Source organism: Anabrus simplex, chromosome 5 (genome assembly GCF_040414725.1).
Source record: "Anabrus simplex isolate iqAnaSimp1 chromosome 5, ASM4041472v1, whole genome shotgun sequence".
In the NCBI taxonomy this organism is placed as follows: domain Eukaryota; kingdom Metazoa; phylum Arthropoda; class Insecta; order Orthoptera; family Tettigoniidae; genus Anabrus; species Anabrus simplex.
Genome location: NC_090269.1, coordinates 141402971 through 141429602, shown reverse-complemented (window position 1 = coordinate 141429602; position 26632 = coordinate 141402971). Strand labels below are relative to the sequence as shown.

General features: G+C 39.7%; 2 protein-coding genes across 2 annotated transcripts in view; both read right to left on the bottom strand.

Annotated features, from left to right (window-relative positions):
- LOC136874411 (uncharacterized) overlaps positions 1–26632 on the bottom strand; it is a 99461-nt gene that overhangs the window by 63348 nt on the left and 9481 nt on the right. Inside the window, exon 4 of the mRNA XM_068227787.1 lies at positions 18668–18763. Coding sequence (XP_068083888.1) covers positions 18668–18763 — 96 coding nt within the window. The remainder of the gene's footprint in view (positions 1–18667; positions 18764–26632) is intronic.
- On the bottom strand, positions 22463–24666 carry LOC136874700 (piggyBac transposable element-derived protein 4-like). Its single transcript, XM_067148350.2, has 2 exons — positions 24446–24666; positions 22463–24264 (listed from the first exon to the last, which is right to left on the bottom strand). Exon 2 carries the CDS (start codon positions 23906–23908, stop codon positions 22463–22465), a length of 1446 nt encoding a protein of 481 aa, XP_067004451.2. The 5' UTR covers positions 23909–24264; positions 24446–24666.

The following is a 26632-nucleotide window of genomic DNA, read 5'->3' as shown; positions in this document are numbered from 1 at the left end:
GTATCTTTATGAATTCATAAATGTGAACAAAATAAACTTTAACAGTTGAAACATGCTCGTTTAGCATGTTCATAACATGTGAGTTTTTCTGTGATTCCTAAGAGCTTGTATTAGCTCTTGTTTGACTTCACATAACTGACTATTAACTGTTTCCCAAACTGTACCGCACAGGGCAGCGCCCCTGCTTTGTAAACGGATGGTCCTCCCTTCCGCGAGCCTTTGACTTTTATCTCCTTGACTTGATGTCTTTGTTGTTGTTATGACCTGAAGGACAAGAAAGAAAGATGGAGACACCTCTAATCGGAGTACCATTTTTGAATTATCGATGAGTTTTTATAATATTTAAACTCTGCCTGTACTCATATTCAGATTTTTAATGTATCAGCTTTAACTGCAGGTAATGTGAGCTGTGTTTTCACTCTTATGTTTATCTTGTGGCTATTCCAAGTGCCTTGTAATCGGGACGGATTGATATACGTCTTTGCCCCGCGATATGAATGGATGTGTGCTTGAGGGCATAACTGTGGTGGTGGTGACGAGGTAACTGGGTCTCTACGAGAATTGTCATTATGTGCACGACATTATGCTTCTTTATTGCCACCAAAAGTAACTATGCCCTGGGTGATGGCACGAAGATGAGTCGTACCCAAAGCGTGTGTTGGTGGGCTCGTACATGGGCCGTGGGTCCATATCGTCCTGCTTATAAAATATTTGCAGTGTGCACATTACTACGTTGTGTTTGGGAGCTTACTTATGGCCAGGTGAGTCATACTACATGTGTTTGGAATCTGTTTTGAAAAGAGGTTATTGACCCTATTGTTGACCGATACCGACAATGTCTGAATGTTTATGTGTATGTGTGGGAGCGAGCGAGGGGCTAAAAGGATGTTGTATCGGTCAGTGCATTTACATTCCTCTTCAGTAATTCCCGCGTACTTGGTTTTCACTTCGAGGACGGTGTTTATTATTTTATCTTGGTCTGTTATATGACCGTTTTGCTCGTTCTGTTGGCCGCCATTTTTTGTTCTATTTTAATTCGGGTGATGCGCACGCCCGCTTTATTTTCCTTGCCTTTTGTGTGCTCTTTGGTACTGAGATGCTCCACCCCCGGCCATCTCGATACTTATATTGCCTTCATGTAACTTTTCTTTGCTCTACTCCAAGAGGTTGTGTGATCTTTTATCCTTGTGATGGTCATTGTTGATGCTGTAATAATGATGGAGGCTTGATTAATGTTTGGTAAATATAAAGTGAACTACTTCGCAGAAAGAAATGACCAAAATAAATCCGTGAGGATCTTTTCCTATTGAAGATGTTTCAATATGTTGTGAAAATATCGATCAAGCAGTGAGCACGTCGTAAGGTATTGTTTATCTCTATGTTTATGGGATGTTGTGCTCGAAGGCTTACGATACTAGCTTCCACTAAGCTGAAGGACAAAAGCACGTATGTTATAATGTTTTATTTTCTTTGGTGGCTTCATTTTCTTGCATTTACATTTTTTATTTTAATAAACCCTCGTTTTATTGTATTCGAATTTTCATTGTTGGCAGTTAGTCGTTTCCTTGTCATGAATTATTATTGATCAACGCCATCCAGTTCGAGGCTGTTATCTGCCTCCCCTGATCGGAGTCCATGCCCTCGAATCTCCCATCGACTAATTTGTATTCCGTCTTGTATCATTAGCGAGGTAGGGGTATGGTACAAATGGTAGCAGAGCGTGGTTTTGATCAGGACGTCTCCTCTGTAATAGACTCGGACGAGATGGAACTGGAGATGGTGATTTATGCTTATTTTATCTTGTGAAGCCACTATTATTCTGACCTTAATTTTGAGTCATATTTTCTATTTATCTGTATTGTTGTGCCAATCGGCATGTATGCTTTGTGTTTGAGTTGAATAGCACTGTGTTGATAATGGAGAGTCAGAAAACAATTGAGATGAGTCCACATACCGAGGTTTTGCCTACAGAAATGCCCGACGCTGTGAGAAATAACGGGGAGGATACTGATGAGCTTAATGCTTCACTAGCTTCTGATAATGATAGTGCTAGGTGTCCTGATCGTTGCAATGTTATGGAGTGTCGTAATCGTGCTCTTGACCTGAACCGTGAGGAGCCCGTTTCCCCTATTTCCAGACCTGCTTCTTATCCGAACGCCAATGCAAATGTAAATCCTGTGTTTGATGTAGTCCGTAAATGGAAATTAAATTTTTTGGGGGAAGGCAATAGTTCTAGCGTGATTGAATTCTTAGAGCGGGTGGAAGATATCGCGGAGTGCAGCTCGCTACCCCTCGATCTATTCGTACCCGTCATCCCCGGATTGTTAGAAGGGCCGGGGTTGAGATGGTTTAGATTGGTGAAAGTCAATATTCGGTCCTGGGATGATTTTGTCGTCCGCATTAAGCAGCGATTTGGTTTAACAGACATGGATTATTGTTTGAAACAGGAAATTTTTAGAAGGACTCAAGGAGTGGGAGAAGGTATCCACGATTACGCCACAGGTATTCTAACCCTATTCAATCGTTTAAGCGTTAAGGCACCGGAATATGAGATCTTTGACCAATTTTATCGAAATCTGGCCCCTGACTACAAATTATATATACAGAGGTCCCAAGTAGACTGTGTCAAAGACATTATAAATTTAGGCCGTGAGTTCGAATCGACAGTAAGTCACCGAACAAGCTCTATCATCCACCTCCTACACCTTCCGATTGTTCTTTCCCGATGTTGCCTGTCGTGTATCCGTCAAATCGGTTTCCTTTGGTCCACCCCCTCTTCATCTCGGCCCTGTGGCAGTTCCGATCGAAAGTCCGACCTTGCATTCCCACCTCGGCGCTATGTCAACGCCACTCAACCCTCTAATCCAACTACCGTAAGCAACGCAACTGCTAGAAAATGCTGGAATTGTGGTAAACTGGGACATATTTCGAAGTACTGCTGGTCGAAGACTCCTCTCAAATGTTTAAATTGTGGTCTTACTGGTGTTACTCAGCGCGCGTGTCTGCGATGCAATCCTGAGCAGGGAAACTGAAGGCACGCTGGCGTGATGGCCCGCCGTTGGCGCCTGATATTGGTGTGAATAAAAGAATCTGGGGTCTCCCCTCATCTCCACCCTGGGCCAAGATTTTGATAGGTTCGCGAATAATTTATGCCTTGTTGGATACTGGGTCGTGTGTTTCGTTCATCAGCCAATCCCTTGTATCTTCCCTCAATTTGACGTATCTGCCAGCCTGTGAGAACCTGGGAAAGTTCATGTCTGCTGATGGCTGTCAGGTGTGTGCCATGGGTCGTGTCAAGTGTCATATCAAAATTCATGGGTTGTCATGGGACTGGATGTTCAATATTGTTCCCGATCTGTCTGTCCCGGTCATTTTAGGATCCGACTTCATGTTGGCAACTGGTTTGTCCATTATTTTCATCAGTCGTACCTTTGCCTTTCAGTTCAAGTCTGATGTGAGTTACCCCTTTGAAACCCCCTTCCAGCGTGGCCCTGCTTGCGCCCTCATGGAATCTCCACTGCGCAACGCCTCATGTGAATTGACTGAAAACCAAACCTTGATGTTGAACGGTCTGTTAGAAGAATTTTCCGATGTGCTGACTGGCGATCTGGGTTGTGCCAAGAATTTTTCCTATTCAATCGAACTCAAAAACGACACCCCTGTTAGGTCCCCTCTGTTTAGCTGTTCACCCACTAAACTGTGCGCTATGCGCGAATATGTAAACGAGCTGTTGGAAAAGAAGGTCATCAGTCCCTCAAAATCACCCTATAGTAGCCCCCGCCTTCCTTGTCCCCAAAAAGGATGGTCGATTTAGGTTCGTGGTAGACTATCGAAAAATCAATAAGAACATCGTTTTTGACAGTTTTCCGTTGCCTAGCATTGCAAGCGCGTTTCAACATTTTCATGGCGCAAAGTTCTTCACTGTTTTTGACTTCAATTCGGCGTACTATCAAATCCCCATAGACCCCAAAAGTCGTCCTTGCACCGCCTTCGCCACTCCTTTCGGGCTGTTCAAATTTAATAAAGTGCCAATGGGTATCTCAATTGGTGGCCAAGCGCTCAGTCGGGTGATGTACTCGATCTTCGGAGATCTAAAATTTTCTTATGTATTAAATTTTTTGGATGATCTTCTCATCTATTCCTCGAGCTTCGACGAACACCTAGCTCACCTGCGTGAGGTCCTCACTCTTTGCGCAAGAACAGTTTTACCATCAATCCCAGAAAGGTGTCTCTTTGCTCCAAGAGCTTGAATTTCCTTGGTCATGTCATCTCCGAGTCCGGCATAGCTGTGAACCCTGACCGAGTCAAATGTATCAGAGAATTTCCTCGCCCAAAGAATGTTCGTGGCGTTAGAATATTCTTGGGTATGTTTGGTTTCTACAGCCGTTTCATTAAGGATTTGTCCCAAATTTCGGCTCCCTTAAACCTTCTCAAAAGAAAAAATAGTCGCTTCGTCTGGGACGAACCCCAAGCCCATGCCTTCAATCAGTTGAAAGATGCCCTCTGTCGAGCCCCTGTTCTTCGTAGTCCAAATTTCTCCTGTGATTTTTTCCTACAGTGCGACTCTAGTGAACTTGCAGTTTCCGCCGTATTAAATCAATCTGATGAGGATGGGAAGCTAGTCCCCATTGCATTCTTCAGCAAGTTGTTGCACGGAGCTGAATTGCGGTACTCTATTTATGAAAAAGAATGCCTAGCCGTAGTCTTGGGAGTTGAAAAATTCCGGTCTTATTTGGAACACCGCCATTTCTTCGTCCATACGGACAATCAAGCGCTATCATGGATGAGCGCCAATGTCAAACGACTCGGTAGAACAGCTAGGTGGATGCTCCGTTTGTCAGCTTATAAATTCACCATTGTACACGTTCGAGGAAAAGAAAATGTTGTGGCCGACTGTCTGTCGCGCATGTTCGACGGGGTGCCGGAAAGTGAGGTCGACCCCGAAGACGATTGTTATCCATCCGATTTGGTTGAAAGTGTCAACAGTTTGCAAAGTTATCCTTGGGCTTTCACGGACATTTCCGAGCATCAAAAAAATGATATTGAATGTCAGGAGCTGATGAAAGGTGTCGCTGATGCGTCTCTTCGAGACAAGTCATTTGGTGTCAAACGAGGGCTGTTAGTCCATCGTAGCCGTAAAAATGGCAAAGACAAGGTTTTCGTTCCTCTCGCATTACGATCCATGATGTTACACTACTACCATGACTCTTACCTAGGTGCTCATCTAGGTCAATTTAAAACCTTGAATCGTATCTCTCGGGATTTCTTTTGGCCCAACCTCAAAAAGAATGTACTGGAGTATGTGAAAAGTTGCGACATATGCCAAAGGTGCAAACCTGCGCAATCCTGTCAAACTGGTCTTCATTCCGCTGACGTTGCATCCTACCCGGGTGAAAAGTTATTTGTAGACTATTTCGGTCCTCTGATAAAGTCCAAAAATGGCAACATCGGAATTCTATCGGTAGTTGACGCCTTTTCTAAATTTGTATGGTTGTTTCCGGTTAGAAAAATTAACTCGAGCAGCACCGTTCGCCTTCTATCACACCATATTTTCGGAGTTTATGCCCCCCGAAAATGTTAGTAACTGACGATGCGTCTACCTTCAGTAGCAATAAATTTCGCTATGTGTGTTTCAGATGGGGAGTGAATCAGGTTTTTCTAAGCCCCCACTATCCCAAACCCTCGCACGTCGAGAGATTTCATCGCAATCTCAAGGCCTGTCTGAGTGCCTACCATAGCGCTGATCAGCGGACCTGGGATGAAAATCTTGATTTTTTTGTTCTAGCTTTCAACAGTGCAGTCCACGAGTCCCATCGCCACAGCCCGGCAGAATTATTCATGGGTAGAAATCTGGCTGACCCGTTGGAGTTGAAATGGAATATCGAATATCTGAGCAAGCCATCAAGGAACGTAGAGATTGAACAGAAATGGAAAGAAGCAGTCGCCCACTTGAACCGTGCACGAGACCGGGTGGCTGAAAAGTTCAACCGGGGAAGAAAAGAGGTCGCCCTGCAAATTGGAGACTTAGTGGTGGCGAAAAAGTTTCCTGTCAGTTCAGCAGCTAACCAGGTCACCGCCAAACTGTGTCATAAATGGTTAGGCCCCAAAAAGATAGTCAGATTCTTGGGAAATGTCACCGTTGAACTACAGGACCCGAAAAGTAAAAAATTCAGTAAGGATCACGTGTCTTTGTTGAAAGTTTATCATCCACGGAGCCAATAATACTTCATTAATTTGTCATAATATGTTTAATACTTGTACATGTTCTTTTTGCTTGTAGCAAAATTGGCAATCTTCTAAAATTCCCTTTTTTCAGGGATAATATTGATGAAAAAGAGAGACCAGAAAGGAAAAATAATAATCGGATGTCGTGAATTGGAGATGAGACGAAATGAATGCAGATTCTGTGGAGAGGAGAGGACTCCCAATCTCATTTTCGCTTAGCTATTCCGACCATCGCTGGTGGAGACATTAAATAAAGTGCGTAAAAAGAAGGAAAAAAAGGGGAAGAGAGACTGATTAATTCAGCCTGTTATTGTTAATCAAGAAAGTACTGAAACTAAAAATGAGATTAACTGAATTTCATGATACATTGTTGTGTACATAGCTTGTAACTATATCTGTCTTGTGTGTTTCCTTTAGTTGTAGTTAGGATGTAAGATTCTTTAGGTTTAGATGTGTGCTCACTCTAGTTATAAGGTTTGAGTCTCATTTTAAAATGTGTCTCTTGGCTGATCACCAAGGGAAGACACATTTTAAAACGGGGCTGTGGGATGATGAAACATGCTCGTTTAGCATGTTCATAACATGTGAGTTTTTCTGTGATTCCTAAGAGCTTGTATTAGCTCTTGTTTGACTTCACTTAACTGACTATTAACTGTTTCCCAAACTGTACTGCACAGGGCAGCGGCCCTGCTTTGTAAACGGATGGTCCTTCCTTCCGTGAGTCTTTGACTTTTATCTCCTTGACTTGAAGCCTTTGTTGTTGTTGTTATGACCTGAAGGACAAGAAAGAAAGATGGAGTCGCCTCTAATCGGAGTAGCATTTTTGAATTATCGATGGGTTTTTATAAGGTTTAAACTCTGCCTGTACTCATATTCAGATTTTTAATGTATCAGCTTTAACTGCAGGTAATGTGAGCTGTGTTTTCACTCTTATTTTATGTTTATCTTGTGGCTATTCCAAGTGCCTTGTAATCGGGACTGATTGATATATGTCTATGCCCCGCGATATGAATGGATGTGTGCTTGAGGGCATTATTGTGGTGGTGGTGATGAGGTAACTGGGTCTCTATGAGAATTGTCATTATGTGCATGACATTATGCTTCTTTATTGCCACTGTTCCGAGGTATCTAAGGAACAGCAGAGGTGAAAGAAGGTGCTGGCTGGAACAGGTCTCAACTACGAAATTAAAGTTAATTTAAAATTTAACAAAGGTTATATTTTCTTTTCAAGATCAAGAAATAATAAGTATAACAGGTACTCAGTAGCATATCAACAAATTAAGAATGTACAATTGCAATTTGTTAATGGATTTGGGCTTCGAGCCCCCAGACACGCAATCCTTGAGCAATGAGCCCAACTTTACCTATGAACAAAGTTCAACAAAGGGGCAGAAAACCTTAATCATGCCAAGGAGCACTTGCTCCCAATTACCCAGTTAAGCCTGCTCGAGGCACACAGAAACCAAATTTAAGAAAGAGCACCCGCTCTCAAAGTTCAAGCCTATTCAAAGGCCACACCAAACTCCACCTTCAAGCTGCCCTCCGGGCACATAAGAACAGGGGTAATGATACCCAACCTACTGAGGCCTATTCAGTAAAAAAACAGGTTAATTACAGGGCCCAAAATTCCAACTTTACTGGAGGCGTAACTTGCACTCCTAATACACTTTTACCTATTTGGCACTAGGCCGTATACACAAGGGCTAATCCCATACTAAAGAGGTGACTTGTATAAGGAGACTCTATTACATTTAAAAAAAAGAAGAAACGGTTGTGAAAAAAAAAGTCACCTCAAAACAATAGGAGTGGGAACTCGAGAGGGTTAGCACTCTCTATCCCAACTTATAGTTAAAGAGACGAAGTTTTACCAAGTGTCTATTACATTTTAAAGATAGATTACATGGGAAAAGTTTTCGAACCTGCCCCGAGGGTTAAACTGCTGAGCTAGCGAGAAATGAAGTTATTAAATGGCCATTACCTTATGGATGAACTGCTGCCCGAAGAAAGAGGTGCTTCCCGCCCCCTGCTACATAATCAACACTAGGAGAGATGTTACTGAAGTGGCCCCGAGACAAGAAAATCAGCAGTTTATATACCCTCACGGAAAATTCGAGACGTTTCATGAATGATTACAACCTGCCCACAAAATTTTATTGGATAATGGCAAAAACTAATACACCAGACGAAGAAGAAACACCTTATTGGTGGAAAATTAATTACAGAAATTCCTCATTGGACAAATTCAAAACTGGCAGAAAGAGAAGGGTTATACTGCCAACCCAAACAATGACTGAAAGAAATTCAACAGAGAACAAACTTATGAATAGCAAATTTCTTCAAAAAAAACAAGTTCCTTCACTTCGCACTAGGGTGCACAATTGTAGTTCTTAAGTAGTGCCATCTAGAAGAGAATGTTCACAGTTCTTACTACAGAGAAAACAAAAACAAATCGAAACCGACATAGTTCAGAACACTTCAAAATATACAGTAAAGACATCTTCTGAGAAACCTTAGAATTAATGTGGTTGTTAAAGTTCAGGCTTTCTCCAGTAGAGGAGTTTCAACTGGCGCAATGTTTGAATTAGTGGCATGGAGGTGTACCACCTGGTACAGCCACCAAAAGTAACTGTGCCCTGGGTGTCGGCACGAAGATGAGTCGTACCCAATGCGTGTTGGTGGGCTCGTACATGGGCCGTGGGTCCATATCGTCCTGCTTATAAAATATTTGCAGTGTGCACATTACTACATCGCGTTTGGGAGCTTACTCATGGCCAGGTGAGTCATACTACATGCATTTGGAATCCGTATTGAAAAGAGGTTATTGACCCTATTGTTGCCCCATATCGACAATGCCTGAATGTTTGTGTGTATGTGTGGGAGCGAGCAAGGGGCTATAAGGATGTTGTATCAGTCAGTGCATTTACATTCCTTTTCAGTAATTCCTGCGTACTTGGTTTTCACTTCGAGTACGGTGTTTATTATTTTACCTTGGTCTGTTATATGACCGTTTTGCTCGTTCTGTTGGCCGCCATTTTTTGTTCTATTTTAATTCGGGTGATGCGCACGCCTGCTTTATTTTCCTTGCCTTTTGTGTGCTCTTTGGTACTGAGATGCTCCATCCCCGGCCATCTCGATACTTATATTGCCTTCATGTAACTTTTCTTTGCTCTACTCCAAGAGGCTGTGTGATCTTTTATCCTTGTGATGGTCATTGTTGATGCTGTAATAATGATGGAGGCTTGATTAATGTTTGATAAATATAAAGTGAACTACTTCGCAGAAAGAAATGACCAAAATAAATCCGTGAGGATCTTTTTGTATTGAAGATATTTCAATATGTTGTAAAACTATCAATCAAGCAGTGAGCACGTCGTAAGGTATTGTTTATATCTATGTTTATGGGATGTTGTGCTCGAAGGCTTAGGATACTAGCTTCCACTAAGCTGAAGGACAAAAGCACGTATGTTATAATGTTTTATTTTCTTTGGTGGCTTCATTTTCTTGCATTTACATTTTTTATTTTAATAAACCCTCATTTTATTCGATTTTTCATTTGTTGGTAGTTAGTCGTTTCCTTGTCATGAATTATTATTGATCAACGCCATCCAGTTCGAGGCTGTTGTCTGCCTCTCCTGATCGAAGTCTACGCCCTCAAATCTCCCATCGTGTTATTTGTATTCCATCTTGTATCATTAGCCAGGGAGGGGTATGGTACACATTTCTAGATGTAACCTGGGAATGAACGCTTGGCTGCCCAGCGTCTGACTGCATCAACTTTGTCTTCTCTTTTCAAACACTAACAGTAGTCAGCCATCATTGGTTCGTCCCACCTGCCCTGGTATCTTCTTTCTGCCTCCTTGATGTCCTGGTTCCTCTCCCATCTCTTCACTAAGAGCCCCTAGATTTTCCGGAAAGTGATAGAGATGAGAATGAAAGAAGTGCAGTTTCAGACTCATTCTACACCCCAACTCTTTCATATCATCCAACACCATTTTCACTGTTGTTTCATATTGTTCATTCTTTACATTTCCTAGGAACTTTGTTATGACGTCTCTTATTGAATTCCATGCAGCAAGTTCCACAGCATTCATCGTCTGTTCAAAGTTTCTGTCTTTCACAAGTTTTCTAATCTGTGGTCCATTAAAAATGCCTTCCTTGAGTTTTGTATCAGATAAATGTGGAAATTTGCTTGCAATATACTTGAAACAGGCGCTACTTTTGTCCAAGGCCTTAACGAACTGCTTCATGATTATCAGTTTGATGTGAAGCAGTGGCAAAATAATTTTTTGTGCGCCAAATAAGGCAGCATTTGTAACATTTTTCACACCTGGTGTCAAAACTTGTCTCTTGGGCCAGGAAGGTGAAGACCAGTGTTTGTCCCTAGCTCTGCTGTCCCATTCACATAAATAACAAGGGAATTTAGTGTAGCCTGTTTGTTGTCCTAATAGAATACCACAAACCCTCAAGTCACTACACTCATCCCAACAGTGCTCATGATATTTGATTTTATCTAAAACAGTTTGCACTGTGATATAATTTTCTTTTAGTGAAACGGAATGTGCCACAGAAATCGAAGCTAGAATGATTCTGTTATGAAGTAGTACAGCCTTTAAGCAAACCACGGCCACTCTAACGACAGCCGATTCACTGTTATCACAAAGCAGCACTGTGCCGCAATGACACAATTTCAGATAGTAAATGGCAAATAACACGAAAACTAGATGTGATAAAATAGAACTAATGACATTTCTGAAATCAGGAGACCTTATTTAGTTAAAATCACGTTTCAGATGCTTTGCCGCAAAAATCATGCTGGGTAGTGTTATTGAATCGCTTAAAATATTGTGGAATATTTTCATAGTCTTGTTAACAGTATGGAAAGTGGAACCATCATCCAGGAACCAGCAGTAGCACATATCCTGTAGCACTAAAGCCATAAACTGCTGCAGAAAACCTCTCCATATGACACAATCATATTTGCGTGTAAAAAAGAAAAAAAGAAAAAAGAGGGGTCCAATGATCCTTTGATATGATAAGACACACCAGACATTGAATTTTTCTTACAGAAGTGGCATTTCATACAAGACATGCAGATTTTCAGTAACCCAGGTTTGGTTGTTTTTGGAGTTAATGCAGCCACAGTGGAACTATGCTTCATCTGCAAAAACCACTGCAGTGAAACCATACATCATTTGTGAGAAGCTCAGTGGTGAAACCATGCTTCATATGTGAAAAACACTGTGATGAAACCAGGCTTTATCTGCAGAAAAACTTTAGTGGAACCATGCTTCATATGTGGAAAACACTATGGTGGATCGATGCTTCATATGTGGAAAAATCTGTGGTGGAACCATGCTTCATATGTGGAACAACTGTGGTGGAACCATGTTTCACATGTGGAAAACATTGTGGTGGAACCATGCTTCATATGTTGAAAACACTGTGGTAAAACCTTGTTTCATACGTGGAAAACACTGTGTGGAACCATGCTTCATATGTTGAAAATGCTGTGGTAGAACCATGCTTCATTTGTGAAAAACAGCAGTAGAACTGTGCTTTGTACGTGAAAAAACATTATGGTATAACCTTATCGCCAAGCTGTGCAGTCTGCTGTTGCTGTTTCAACATAAACCACATGTGGCTGTAAGTAACAGATTTTCAGCACTCTTCTCAGTTTTATCATTTGTTACTTTCCTGATTTACGGTGTACTGGGCGGTACACCTCTACGCCACACATTTAAATCTTGCGCCAATTAGAACTCCTCTACAGGAGAAACACAGAACTTGGAACTAGATCTACTTAAACTTTTCCTCAGATGTCACCTCCTTAATTTTGTGATTGTGAAGTTTCTAGTACTGTATAAATTCTGTGTGTTTTGTTTACCATTTATCAAGAAGTTTGGACTTTCTAAAACAGGTGCCACTACAAAAACTATGATCATGCACCCTGGTGCAAAGTGAAGGAACCCTTTTTGAAGAAATTTTGTATTCTTAAGTTTGTTCTTTACTAAATTATGTTCATTCATTTGTGGGTTGGCAATATTCAACTTTTCTTTCCACCAGGTTTGAATTCAGCCAATCCCTAATTTCTGTAATTAATTTTCAGCCTATCACAGGCTCCTCCTTCGTTTTGGTGTGTAACTTTAAGCTAGCCGATAAAAGTGAGAGGGTGTGGCTTGATTATTCATGAAAGGTCTCAAACTTTCCCAGAGGGTTAACAAACAGCAGATTTTCACGTTTCTTGGCCATTTGATCAACATCTGAGTGTGTGTGTGAAGCAGGAGGCGGGTGGTGCCTCTTTCATCAGGCAGCAGTTCTTCAGCAAGGTAATGGCCGTTTAACATCTTTATTTCTCGCTAGCTCAGCAGTTTAACCTGTGGGAAAGGACCAAAACTTTTAGCATGTAACCTACTTTTCTAAAAATGTAATTTTCTGCCAGCTTACGTAAAAACTTCATAAAATCTGTAACCATAATTCGGGGATAGAGAGTGATGCACCCTCTCGAGCTCCCCTTCATTTTGGTATGAGGTGACTATGTTTTGGTAATTGATTTTTTCTCTCCCTTAGTGTATTAAATTTCTTTCTTATACGGGTCACCTCCATAATTTGGGAATAGCCCCTGTTTCATCAGCCTAGTGCCTTTTAGGTTTTAAGAATGCATGTTTAGGAGTACAAGTACACGCCTCCATTCAACTTAGTGTTTCGGGCCATTTACTTAACCTGTTCTTTTACTGCTAAGGCCCAGTAGGCTGGGTATGAGATACCCCCATTTCATTTGTGTCAGTTGTGCCTTGATGGCAAGTAATTGTAAAGTCTGATATTGCCTTGAATAGGCTTGAAAAACTAAGAGCATGTCAGCTCTTTTCAAGTGTTGTAAAAGTGCCTCTGGGAGCCCTAATATTGTAATTGCTGGAGCAAGGGTTCCAAATATTAGGGGATTTCTGCGCTTAAGTAAAGTGGTGATCTTTGTAAAATTGAGCGTGTAGTTCAGGAAATGCAAACGAGGGGCTTGAAGCCCAGGACTTGTAGAATTCACTGCCTTGTATTTTACTTGACTTATTTCTAACTTGCCTATGGGACCTGTTATATTGTTATTCATTGAGTTTTTGAAATTCTAGAAAAGAAAAGAAAATATAACCTTTGTTAAAGTTTTAAATTCCATTCTTGACTTTGTAGTTAGACCCGCTCACCCGGGCACATTCCTTCACCTCTGGGTCCACAGGTAACCCCGTAACATACGGTATTTCCTTTCCCGAAATCTGATACATCATCTAACAAGTCATTGTCAGAGTTTTTGTTGAGTTCTGCCTACAAACTGAAACTTGTCATATGTTTACGAGAAACATTTATTACTTACAAAGGCGATGGCTGTATCACTCGAAACGGAAAGGAATGCTCAAAATAATTATCAACTTGGAAAGGATACCATAAATAAGCAAACAAACAAACAATATAACTGAGAACAGTGCACTAGGTTACTGGCTGCCTCAGGTCATTAGATTATTATTATTATTATTATTATTATTATTATTATTATTATTATTATTATTATTAATAATCTTTGAACTTTATAGGAATAGTGGAAGAACTGCATGTACCAAATGCCAAGAAGGATGCCATGGTATGTGCATTATGAAACATACTTGTAAGTACATTTTTGTAAGTGTGGAAAACAACTGGAAATATATTGAAACATTATTGGGTCAGTTTCAGTGTGTTATATTGTAGTTGCATATTGGTAGTATTCAGAGGTTCTGGCTTTGTATTTACAAAATGTAGGCAAACAATGTGTGCTTAGTGCCGTGCTGGTTTTTTAGACTTCTGATCAAGTTGACAATAACAATATTTTGTGAATTAATTTCAATCCGAACTCCAAAAAAGATTGTGATAATATGGAAAATAAAGTATGGAACTTAAATAATACATCTGCCATACATAAATTCTGCTTAGTTTAGAAGCTACAGATATTTCATTTCAACATTTTAAAAAACATTTTTAGTATATATATATATAAATTGTTCTTTATTTTAAAATATTAATTTTCTTTGAACTGCCTCCAGTTACATCCCATAAGAAAAAGGGTTGTTTTCTGAAGATTTTGAGAAAAGAATCCTGAAGACCTTTATTACAGACTAAGTTATAGGTTTCTGAATGGAGATTTAAAAATATGTCTCGAACGCCTTCGTCTTTTTAGCCATACCACATGCTAAACAGCTGATCCTCCAAGGCGCGACCTCCGTGAATATACCCAGTCACAGAAGGGTTAATTATGATTTTACTCTCTCTCCTGGTGAAATGGCCTAGATAGGATTTTTTTATGTATCTCTACATGACAGCCAAGGGGCTGTCACTTCGATTATCAGGCATACCAGTGACTTTATCACAAACTGATTTTCCTGATGACTCTGCCATGCCACATTATATTTGTTTGTGCTATACCAAGGAAAGTGTATACAGCGGACGCCGTTTATAGTAATCAAGATAATGTTATCAATCGTATTATATAATCACTTTTATTAAGACCCATATGGACAAATACTAAAGCATTGAAAATCTTCCGTTTATTTTGATCATGAATTCGGTTTATCGCGCTGTGCCTGAATGCACTTATTTCTTCAAATATGAAAGTCCTAAGGCTGTAAAACCTCCAGGAACGAGTAAGAGTTTTATGTTATGCGAGTATGTCTGGTGAAAAGAAAAGAATGTTAGTGACTGGTAAAAGTAAGAACCCACGTTGCTCTAAAGGCATGAGTAAGTTTCCAGTGGATTATTGTTCTAACTGTAATGCATGGATGACTGCACTGATTTTCAAGGAATGGTTACTGAAGTGGGATAATAGGCTGGACCGTAAAATAGTTTTGCTGGTTCACAACTGTGCAGCACACATTGTGAATTGTGAGCTCAAGAACATCAATGTGATTTTCTTACCAGTGAATACGACTTCATTAACTCAACCATGCGATCAAGGAATCATTCACACCATGAATGCGTATTATGGCGATGGAATGTGCACAAGAATCTTAGAAAACATAGAGGACTCACATAAAACTAGTGCCAATGCCCTTGCCAAAAACAACCAGCCTTCTTGATGCCCTGCATCTTCTAGCCTTGTCATGGGATAATGTCTCAGCACATACAATAAGGAACTGTTTCCAGTATGGGGGATTTTTTTAGAGAATTACCGGAAGTAAACGAGGATGTTGAAATTTGTCCAACAGGCTTAATGGAAGATGAATTTCATGAATGAATGAACATTGATGAGCGCATCATTACTGATGCGAAAAAGACAAAAGACGACATATGTCAGGCAGTTACTTCCGCAGAATTACATATGAGAGATGAAGAACACGGAGTGGAAGACAGCGATGCTGATGATGAAAAGGATGACAAAACCTCCCCAAAACCAACAAATGCTGAACTACAACTGGCGCTAGACATTAATGGACTTTTGAGAGACAACCAGAAGCAAACAGCGATTAGAGACTATTTTACATACCTGAAAACAGTTAACGATATTGCAGTGTTGTGAACCGGTAAGTGTTTCATTGTAGTGCATGTAGGTTATGAATAAATACCTATCAATTTTTATTTTTCGGCTACTGTTATCAGCCGGTTAATGTTATCAAATTATCTGCGTCCCACAGTGGTCATAATAAGTGGTGTCCACTGTATATATATTTGTATTTTACAGGGGATTTGATTACATTTGATTGTTTTAAAGTTCTTCCCTACGCTTGTAATTGATGTAACATTACTTAATGTGGATTTGAATTCCGAAACAATGTTTTGATGTTTTGTTTGTCCACTTTGTGCTTCTTGATTATTTTGATCACTGTTCTTATTTGTGTGTATTTGTGTTAGAACAAAGATAGGTAACCACTCAAAATGCGCTTTCTAGATTTTGTTCAAGTAAAAATCGTCTCCTTTGTATCGAAAGGGAGATGTTTAATTTATTGTACCCTACCGTATTGACAGATACCTATAGAATTTTAAGGTATTATCTGCATGTGAACTTGGCAATTAGTAGCTAAGTTGTGCTCAAATGTTGTAAGAAAACCTATATCAAGGAAGAATTTAATTCTTTCTTGAAGTGGTATATTCCAAGCTGTCAGTGGAGAGATGGCGTGGAATGACATCAGTAGACGAATAAGTTTGAATGGCGTCTTTAAAAGTAGGAAAGATCACAATATAAAGATAAATTTGGAATTCAAGAGGAAAAATTGGGGTAAATATTCTTTTATAGGAAGGGGAGTTAGGGATTGGAATAACTTACCAAGGGAGATGTTCAATAAATTTCCAATTTCTCTGCAATCATTTAAGAAAAGGCTAGGAAAACAACAGATAGCGAATCTGCCACCTGGGCTACTGCCCTAAATGCAGATCAGTAGTGATTGATTGCTGAATAAATATGAAATGAATGATGTTGAATTAAATTGTGTAAGAAATTGGAAGGAATCAGCTGTGGCTTATGAATAGGATGTCCCAACATTTGCTTAGGAGTGCAAAAGGGAAACCAACCTGGGCTACTGCCCCAAATGCAGATCAGTAGTGATTGATTGCTGAATAAATATGAAATGAATGATGGTGAATTAAATTGTGTAAGAAATTGGAAGGAATCAGCTGTGGCTTATGAATAAGATGTCCCAACATTTGCTTAGGAGTGCAAAAGGGAAACAAACAAAAAAAAAAAAAAAAAAAAAAAAACTCATGACAGTCGGCGGTGGAGTTCGAACCCACTCGCCTGCCGAATGCAGAGCTTGGCTCCATAATGGTAGCATGGCTACTCCACATGGTGATATTATTACTGAAATATAATATAAAATTGTTGATCCAAGAATTGGTATTATAAAAATCACTAACATTTGTGGAAAAAATATAATTTATCTGAGGAGGAGATGACACTTCCGCATGAGATTCATCATTACTAGTTTGTCGCACACTTTCTTGTAGTTCATTATCACCCCCTATATATTCTCCATCTTCACTATCAAAATATAGCTCTCCAAAATCACTATTTATGAGGAATCTCAAAGCATGACACTATATGCTGTTAATTTGTGCGATTGGTTGCACCAAAATGTATATACGGGTTTGGCAGACGAGGCACACCATTCAATAACGTATATGTACGGGTTTGGCAGTGAATGGGTTAATGTCATTTGTATGCATTTGTACATTTGTTTTAGTTATTGGATGTGCTGGTACAGTTTTGTATTAAGGCTAATGAAGGACAGCCAAGGCCAAAACTAGTTCCTATATTAGAAATGTAATTTAAACATTGCATAACATAGTATTGAAAATGTGGAACAATACGACATAAATTTTAATTATTTTTGCAAAAATTCATGCTGTATTTGGGTCTGTCTTACATTATGTATGTAACATTTGCATATTTACTTTTTTGCTAGGGGCTTTACATCGCACCGACAAAGATAGGTCTTATGGCGACGATGGGATAGGAAGGACCTAGGAGTTGGAAGGAAGCGGCTGTGGCCTTAATTAAGGTACAGCACCAGCATTTGCCTGGTGTGAAAATGGGAAACCACGGAAAACCACCTTCAGGGCTGCCGATAGTGGGATTCGAACCTACTAACTCCCGAAACATTTGCATTTAACATTGAGGAATTGTTTCTCATTTGGACATTACATGATAATTTTTTTTAGCTTTATAACAAATTTCATTTGCCGTAGTATTAGCATTCCTAGTATTCCTCCGCTCTTGTACACCTATAAGTTAGGCTTAATGTATTTATCTGTGGAAAATCTATTGCCCCAAGAAGATCACAGAGCAGAGGGAGGTGTATTTGACCCTCCACGATAAAAAGGGTAATTTTTTATCCATCAACTCGGATTTCTCTGTTCTTCAGGATGAGGTGGTATCGAACTCCTGACCAGAAAGATCCCAGCACCTATCTGTGCTTTGTAGTACCCAGTAGAAAATCTTGGAAGTAAATTATAATATTGTATGCAAAATCTAGCAATCCCAGAGAAATTATTATGTTTCAGAAGATAATCAGACTTAATGCTTTAGAATAAAGAGTCTCTCGTTGAAATATGTTCAATAGTTTTCTCACATTATCCTACATACCATTAGTAACAGTAACATAACAAAATAATATTAACACATAGAAACTCTGCGTTTAAGGATATTAACACAGTCAAAAGTATTAGTAGCAATGATCCATGCTACTGAAGGATATGTGTAGTGGCAGTCTTTGGAAACATGCTATCTGCCACATGATACCTAATGCAAGATCTTGGGACCAAATATGAAAATTATGTAAGACAACTGGCAATCTTACAAAAAAAAAAAAAAGTATATTTTTCCTTAGGACATTCAAATTGCATGCACTGAAATGAATATACACCCACTGAAACCGGTTCAGCCAATTCCTCACCATTTCCATTACTAGTTAATGACTTATCAAATTATAAACATTACCTCAAATGCATTTTCCTGTGTTGGCACTGGCTCTGTTAATTCTGATTTGGTTTCTTGCTTCAGGGGTGTTATTTCTGATACATGTTCAAAATCTTCCTATGGAAAATAACACATATTAGGCATGCTCTTTATACAAATGTCTCAATCTAGTCACAAACAAATGACCATGACAATATTTGAGTTCACTTCAAAATTTAAATACAGTAGAACCTCAATAATTCGAAATCGGTTAATTCAAAATCCCGCCTAATTCGAAGCAGCTCTCGTTCCCGGAAACATGATATACAGTTTTGCATGTTATTTCAATTGTTTAATTCGAAATACGGATAGTTCGTAATTCAAAGTACAATGTCGGCCCCATTACCGAAATTCAGACTTTTAATTCGAAACTGCCTTTACATTTAAAAACAATAGGATGTTACAGAGTAATTTCAACTCGAAATTTATCCGCGTCATAATAGAACGCGCGTTCCGGAACGTGGAGGGGTAGCTTTCCGCACTTACACTCACTTCGGTGGGTCTACAGTGCGCTTCATGATTGCTAAGTTGAATGAAATCCGAATTCTTTTGTATTCAACCTTTTAAGGAACGCCGTAATATCACGCAACATGCAGTGTGCGGGAAAACAGAATCCGCGAACACTGGCGATGCCGACAGTTGACGAAAAACGTGGCTTGTATAATAAATTCGTAGGCACCGAACAATATTGTCATTACCTGTGAAACTGCATTGCTTTATTTTCATGCGACCCCAAACGGTCTTGTGGTTTTAAAGGAGAAATTGCCAGCCGGGAAATCGTACAGTGTGAGGGATGGGGGTCATAATAGTGCGTTGCAATGCACATGGAAGTGAGATACTTTATCCCCTCGTCATAGGAAAGTTCGATAAGCTACAATGTTTTAAGGGCGTCGGGCACTTTCCATGCCAGTACAAAGCATCTAAAAATGTAAACAGTACAGAAATCCAAAAAAATAATGTATTTCCACAGAGGAACCGGCATAATTTATCCTCGTCCTTGAATTGTGCGATTTTTTCTTTCGTTGCGTGAGGTTATGTTTGTCAGTGATTTATCCAGTTGCATTATTTGAACATTGTAAATGCACCTTGTTGGATACATTTCGGAAATAGTTTTTTCCATGGCATTTGAAAGGTTTAAACTGTGAATCGAGGTGATTGCATGTATTAATGGGTCTTAGAATACTTTGTGACGCGGCAAGTGTTTACGTTTCTGAAGTACGAGTGAAGTGTTATGGCGGGAAATCGTACAAGGATAGAGTCCACTGCCTGCTCGATCTGCATCCGATGGCTGCTTATACTGCCTGTTCATTACAACATTTTAACATGGCACTAAATGAAACACTCCGTTTACAAATACCCACAGCAGGCGGCAGCACCAACCGGCTCCAGACCTGTCAGAATGAAATAGGGGGAAATAGGATAGACTGTACTTGTTTTCAGTGAAAATGGTGTACTGCTGCATCCCTTTCTGCAAATCAAAGAAAGGGAAACCAGAATGCCATGATATTTCATTCCATGATATACCTTCAAGTACACAATTGCGTCGAAAGTGGTTAAGTATTATATCCAGGGAAGGAAACAGCAAGGTAAGTAAATGGATTCCTTCTGATTATTCCGTGGTTTGCAGTCTACATTTCGTAAATGACGATTTCAAAGTGACCAGCAAAACGCGAAAATTAAAAACAGGATCTGTACCCAGCCCTTTCCCTGATTATCCAGCTTATAAACAACCGCTAATTTCAGCGATGATTAAGAGAAGGGATTCAAGCACAGAGACGTCTAACAAGAGCTCTTCAAACACCATTGCAGAAAATGGTAAGCGTAAGGTTTGAAGTATTACATACTAAGTAATAGAATATCTGGGGACACTAAACTGTTAATGTGAAGGTACAAAACAGAATAATATGCTGTCATAGATTCCATTGTCAACCTCTGTGGTGTAGTGGTTAGTGTGATTAGCTGCTAACGCCCGAGGCCCGGGTTCGATTCCCGACTCTGCTACGAAATTTGAAAAGTGGTACGAGGGCTGGAACGGGGTCCACTCAGCCTCGGGAGGTCAACTGAGTAGAGGTGGGTTCAATTCCCACCTCAGCCATCCTGGAAGTGGTTTTCCGTGGTTTCCCACTTCTCCAGGCAAATGCCGGGAGCTTCCTTCACCCTTCCTTGTCTATCCCTTCCAAGGCCCCTGTTCAGCATAGCAGGTGAGGCCGCCTGGGCGAGGTACTGGTCATCCTTCCCGGTTCCATCCCCCCGACCCAGAGTCTGAAGCTCCAGGACACTGCCCTTGAGGCGGTAGAGGTGGGATCCTTCGCTGAGTCCGAGGTAAAAGCCAACCCTGGAGGGTAAGCAGATTAAGATTCCATTACGAGTCTTTTGCTAGCAGTATAAAATCGTGTCAATATACTGCTCTTTTTATTACTATTATTATTTACGGAAGTAGCGCCTATTTAGTTAATTGGTTAATTCCAGTGGCTCGGGGGCTGGGGTGTGTGTGGCATCTTCAGCATTATAAATCATCCTAGGTAGGGCTTTCATCTTCAAGATATGCAAGTCGCCTAATGGGCCGTCTATTATTATTATTCCCTGAGTATGTACTTGATTTACTGGAAGATTTTCGTGAGCCCCCTGAGTCAGTGTGTGTCACTTCGGAAACTGCTTACCAGGGATTAGTGTGTGGTTATTTAGTGCGTGTAATCGAAGAAAAAACATAATGCAGCACGTGTTTGAATAACGTTTCTACCTCATTTAATTCATCCCCATTGATAGCTGCACTAGCCCTAGCAACGATTTATTGACCTAATTATGAGGCGGCTCTACCGTACTGCAAGAAATCTGCAAGTCTGCTCCAGACTATGAAAAACTATGTTCTACCTTCTTTGTGCCAATGTAAGTTTTTAAAGTGTTTTAGTAACAATAAGCACCAGGAACTTGTGTCAGAAACTGTGGTGGCCAAAGTCGTGAAACCTCTACTTAGTAATGTAGGGAAGTACCATACAGACAAAGTTTCCAGGTTTTCTTGTTCGTCGAAACATCTTTCTCGAAAAGTGCTGAATTTATAACTCTCTAGAGCACCACTTTATACGTAAAATTCTTTAACATTTCTCTTACTTTCAGATTTTAAATTTTGCTGGTATGCTTATCTAGTTGTATTCACGCGGTAAATGGGTACGTTTGGTGCTGCCATCTAGCGGCAGATTGTTTGTAAGGCGTGTTACATGTTTGAGTATGGAATGAGCAGGCAGTTTAAGCAGCCATCGGATGCAGATCGAGCAGGCAGTGATAGAGTCATAGGTAAGTTTGATTTTAAGGGCATCGGGTACTTTCTGTGTAAATACAAGGCATCTAAAATGCATACAGCATAGTAATCCAATTAATAAAAAACTTGCACATGGGAGCCAGCATAGATTTCTCCTCGTCTTTGAATCGTGCTTTTTTTCTTTCTTTCGTTGCGTGAGGTTATGTTTACTAGTGAGATATCCGAGTGCATTATTTGAATACTGTAAATGCACCTTCTTGGATACATTTTGGAAATAGTTCTTTTTTCATGGCATTTGAAAGGTATAAACTGTGAAGCAAGGTTAACTGAAACGGGCCTTGGAACATTTTGTAACGCGGCAAGGGTTGGTACTTCTGAATTGCGAATTAGCGGTTAATTCGAAATCACTTAATTCGAAGTCCGATTTTTGAGTCCCAACGACTTCGAATTAACGAGGTTTTACTGTAATGTTTAGGGAAAGTTTCTACATGTAAAGGATTTTAAAAATCGAAGGGTGCAGTTCAGGAGAAGAATGAACCTTCAGAATCAGCAGCTGAATAACAGGTCTGGCACAGCGGTTTTACGTGGCTTAGACAAATCGGTTCATGACAATTATGACACTCGTAATTTGTCATCCTTCTGAATCCTGTTTCAGCCATGCATTTACCACACTTGCGTCTTTTGGGAGGTATGGAGGAAGATGTTTCACGTTCTTTTTGGGGCAAAAAACTTTTCAAGCGCAATTGCAGCTGAGTAGGCATTCCACTTGTGTTCAGACTTCGCCGGGATAGATGTACAATGACTAGTTGATGAGACAAAGTTTTGAGGAAGATTCTCCTTCTTAGTGCTTCTAGTCCATTTCCAATCGAAATCACTTGGGAATTTATGCAGGCTATGTTCAGACAGGCAAAGAAAATGACCATCGGCCAGCGTCTTGTGTTCCGGCTCACATTGAAAGTTGCAGACATTTGGTCAGTTGTGTCAACTCCACCTTTGGTTATATTGTAGAATGTAATCCCTTCCGGTTTCTTCTGCACTCCAGTAGATTGATCAATGGCATCAGTTTCACAAAGTGATGAAATGAGAATTACATTTTTCCCTTTCTTTGGTATGTATGAAATCGAAGTGTTACCATTGTTAAATCCAAACAAGCTGCTATATTGATCCCTCCCTCTGACATTGACAAAACTGGGTGGCAACTGCTTTTTATTTTTTCTTACTGTCCCAACATATGATAGCTTCTTCTCTTTCAAATAATTTACCAGATCAATGTCTGAAAACCAATTGTCACAGGTTATGTTACACACTGTGTCAAAAATAGGCTCAGCCAATCGTTTGACCACGTCACTTGGCTTATTGCTTACTTTATATGGCCCTTCAGGCTGTCTTCCTGCATAAATTTCCATATTGTAGGTGTAGAACATTCTGGCATCAACAAGGGGAAATATCTTTATCCCATACTTGGTGGGTTTAGATTGTATGTATTGTCTGAAACCGCACTTTCCACAAAATCCTGGCAACATCTCATCGATTGTGACATTTTCTCCCGGAATGTAGTTCTTTTGACAGTTGTGAACAAAACAATCAAACAGTTCACGGATTGGGCAAAATCGATCATATTCTTTCCATTGTGAATGGCTGGTACGATCGTCAAAATGAATACAACGTATGAGGAACTCGAACCGTTTTATACTCATCACGAGGCCAAATTTTTCAATCCCATCTCCTTCTGTTCCCCATAGTTCCTCCAGACGCCGACGGTTCGCTCTGTAAGCTCCAGCCAGGTACAATAGATCAATGAATGCCTGAATTTCTATGAGGTCTGTTTCCTTGGCATCTCTATCTCTGGCAAATTTGGCTTTGACTGAGTCAATATATTGGTTGGTATATTTGACAAATCGATTCCAAAATATCGATATTGAACAAACATTCCCAACATTGTAATATGGTTTTACAATTTCTTGCATATCCTTTTACACCTGGAAGGTGTGTAATGATGTTGTGACGTTGTGCACGACGAACAGCAGCCAGAGATGGCTTTTTGGTCCACTTTGTCTGTTTATCTCTTCCAAGAAAAAAGGCATCCGATATGTCCTCTTCTCCTTCGTCTTCCTCACCACTAGTCCCTCCTTCTTCCTGTTCAGTTTCTGAGTCCACTTCACGTTCTTCAACCTCGTCCTCAGAAGCAATGTCGCTTTCTTCACCCAAATCCTCAACTAAAGCAGGATCATCACCATTATCCTCAAGGAGGATGCTTCGTATTTCCGCAACATCCTTGGGGTTGGAGACATCATAAATTTTTTGGGCCATTTCAGCAGGAAATCTGAAAATAAAGATACAAATACTTAAATTAGTTATCGATATAACGTTTTCAGACGCACTCAGCCTGAGAGACCAGGTTCAGAATAGCACTTATTTCTAAAGATATTGATGAATTTTCACACAGAACAAGCTTATTTTGAGTAAAGTTAACCCTTGCAATAAAAATATATTGAAAAACTCACCTTCAAAATTATGACGTAATCGGGTGCAGTCGGCCTCACAAGCCGCGAAAGTTACAGGCGTGCCGCATGGAGACTGGCAGTCAACTGAGGTATGGTGTCTTATGCACTGCCACGAGTCAGGAAACTATTCGTAGGGGTGGCCTGCTGGGGAGTGAGGTGGAGGGAGGGCATGCCAGAACATGTTTTCCTGGCCTCTCAGGCCAGCTGCGCCCGACGGAGGGTTAATAGAAATGATATAAGCTGCCACATGATATGTAGTAGAAGTCCTTGAAACTGCACGAGTTGTCACCTTGGAACTGCTGAAGAAAATATGAAAATTGGGTAAGGAATCTGCCAATCTTTTAAAATGTATATTTTCCCTAGGACCTCTAAATCATGTGCAATGAAATGAACAATCACACTCTGAATCTTGAAATATACTGCCATGAACACGATACAGTGTCACTAACATGAGGGCTATGCCATCCCTTTAATTGCTGGCTGGGCAGTAGTACCAATCTAGTGTGGACAGGAAAGGGAGACACATACAAATAAATAACATGCCACCAACATGAACAAGATCAGAGAGAATACTTACCTTTAAAGAACACCAAAAATTTCTTCTTCATATGGAACACAAAATGGAGCACACACCCAAAGAAATAATAGAGAAGTGGGATAAATAACGGTTTGCTACCCCTGAGGTTTAATTTCATAATTATTTTCACCAAATGACACGCAGAAATAACTTTGTAATACTAATTTAATGATCAAAGGGATTTAAATTGAAAGACCAGAATAAATAAATTATTTGAATGAAAATTTAAAATAAATATAATTATTTTACATGATAAACCAGCAGTAGTAATTCATACCATAGCATGTGTGAAATAATAAATAAGCTGAAGATAAATAAAATAATTAGACAGATTTAAAAATATTAAATTAAATTATTTTAAAATTATAATAATCACGGGGAATTATAATGCATTTTACCTCAATGGAGGCCTCATTTTAAAACCATGTTCCAATTCATTACGTTAAATGTGACAATCTTCCACTAATTTTACAAGATCAATTGCATATTATTTAATAGATTTTTCCCCTACAGTGTATTTAGCATTAACTGGGTCTTTCTTAGGCTGAATATGGTTTCAGGACTGACCAATCATTATGAAGCTTGAGTGTGTATCTTTTCCCCAAATAATCATCCCAGAAAATCACAAAATTAGCAAGCTGATACACAAAGAAAAAGATATTCACCAAAGCACACTTCATATAAAAAATTAATCATAATTCAAATAGTAATACTGACATTATAATGGACAGTACAATGCAGGAGTCTTGGTCACACACATAAACAACACAAAAGAACTGATGCAACTTGACAAAAATTCACAATGGGCAGAATATAAGATAAGAGACAGACGAGATAAGAATCCCAGCCAACATTATGCAACAATTACAATGAAAGCAACAGAAATTCATGCTACACAATATTTCACCTTGAACTAAGCATGGCAATTACCCCAAATATATAATAAAATCTTACATCAAATCATAACTATGAGAAGAAGTATTAATTCATCATAAATCAGAGTATACCATTCATCATAAATTAAAATAACACAGCAAGTAAACACAATGCAGGCCTAGGAATCATAATAATAATTTAAACTAAATAGCAAAGCACTAATAAAATGTATGTGACATCCACGGAGCATGTTAACGGTAATTTCCAACTCAAGCACCCAACGTAAATTAATTTTGAATTCCAATGATGAATAATTTTGCCAAAAACAATTATTAAATGAATCACTAGTAAAATAAATATTTCAAATTTCAAAACTGGTAAAACGTAGATCACACAATTATTTGTATTGAGTGTTAAAATATACAAAGTATTTCTGAATGTCATCCAGAATTTCTTCCTAGTTGAATAATTTAAAATGGACTGAGCAAGTTGGCCATGCGCAGGATTCGTGTAGCTGTGAACTTGCATTCAGGAGATAGTGGGTTCTCTTCTTTTTTCTATTTGTTTTACATCGCATCGACACAGATAGGTCTTATGGTGATGATGGGATAAGAAAGGCCTAGGAATGGGAAGGAAGCAGCCATGGCCTTAATTAAGGCACTGGATACTGGCCGCACTTAAGTGACTGCAGGTTTCGAGCTCAGTGATAGTGGGTTCTAATCTCACTGTCGGCA

What these genes read in the sequence shown, in the direction of transcription:
- LOC136874700 (XM_067148350.2), bottom strand. Translation starts at nt 23,908, where the DNA reads ATGCAAGAAATTGTAAAACCATATTACAATGTTGGGAATGTTTGTTCA.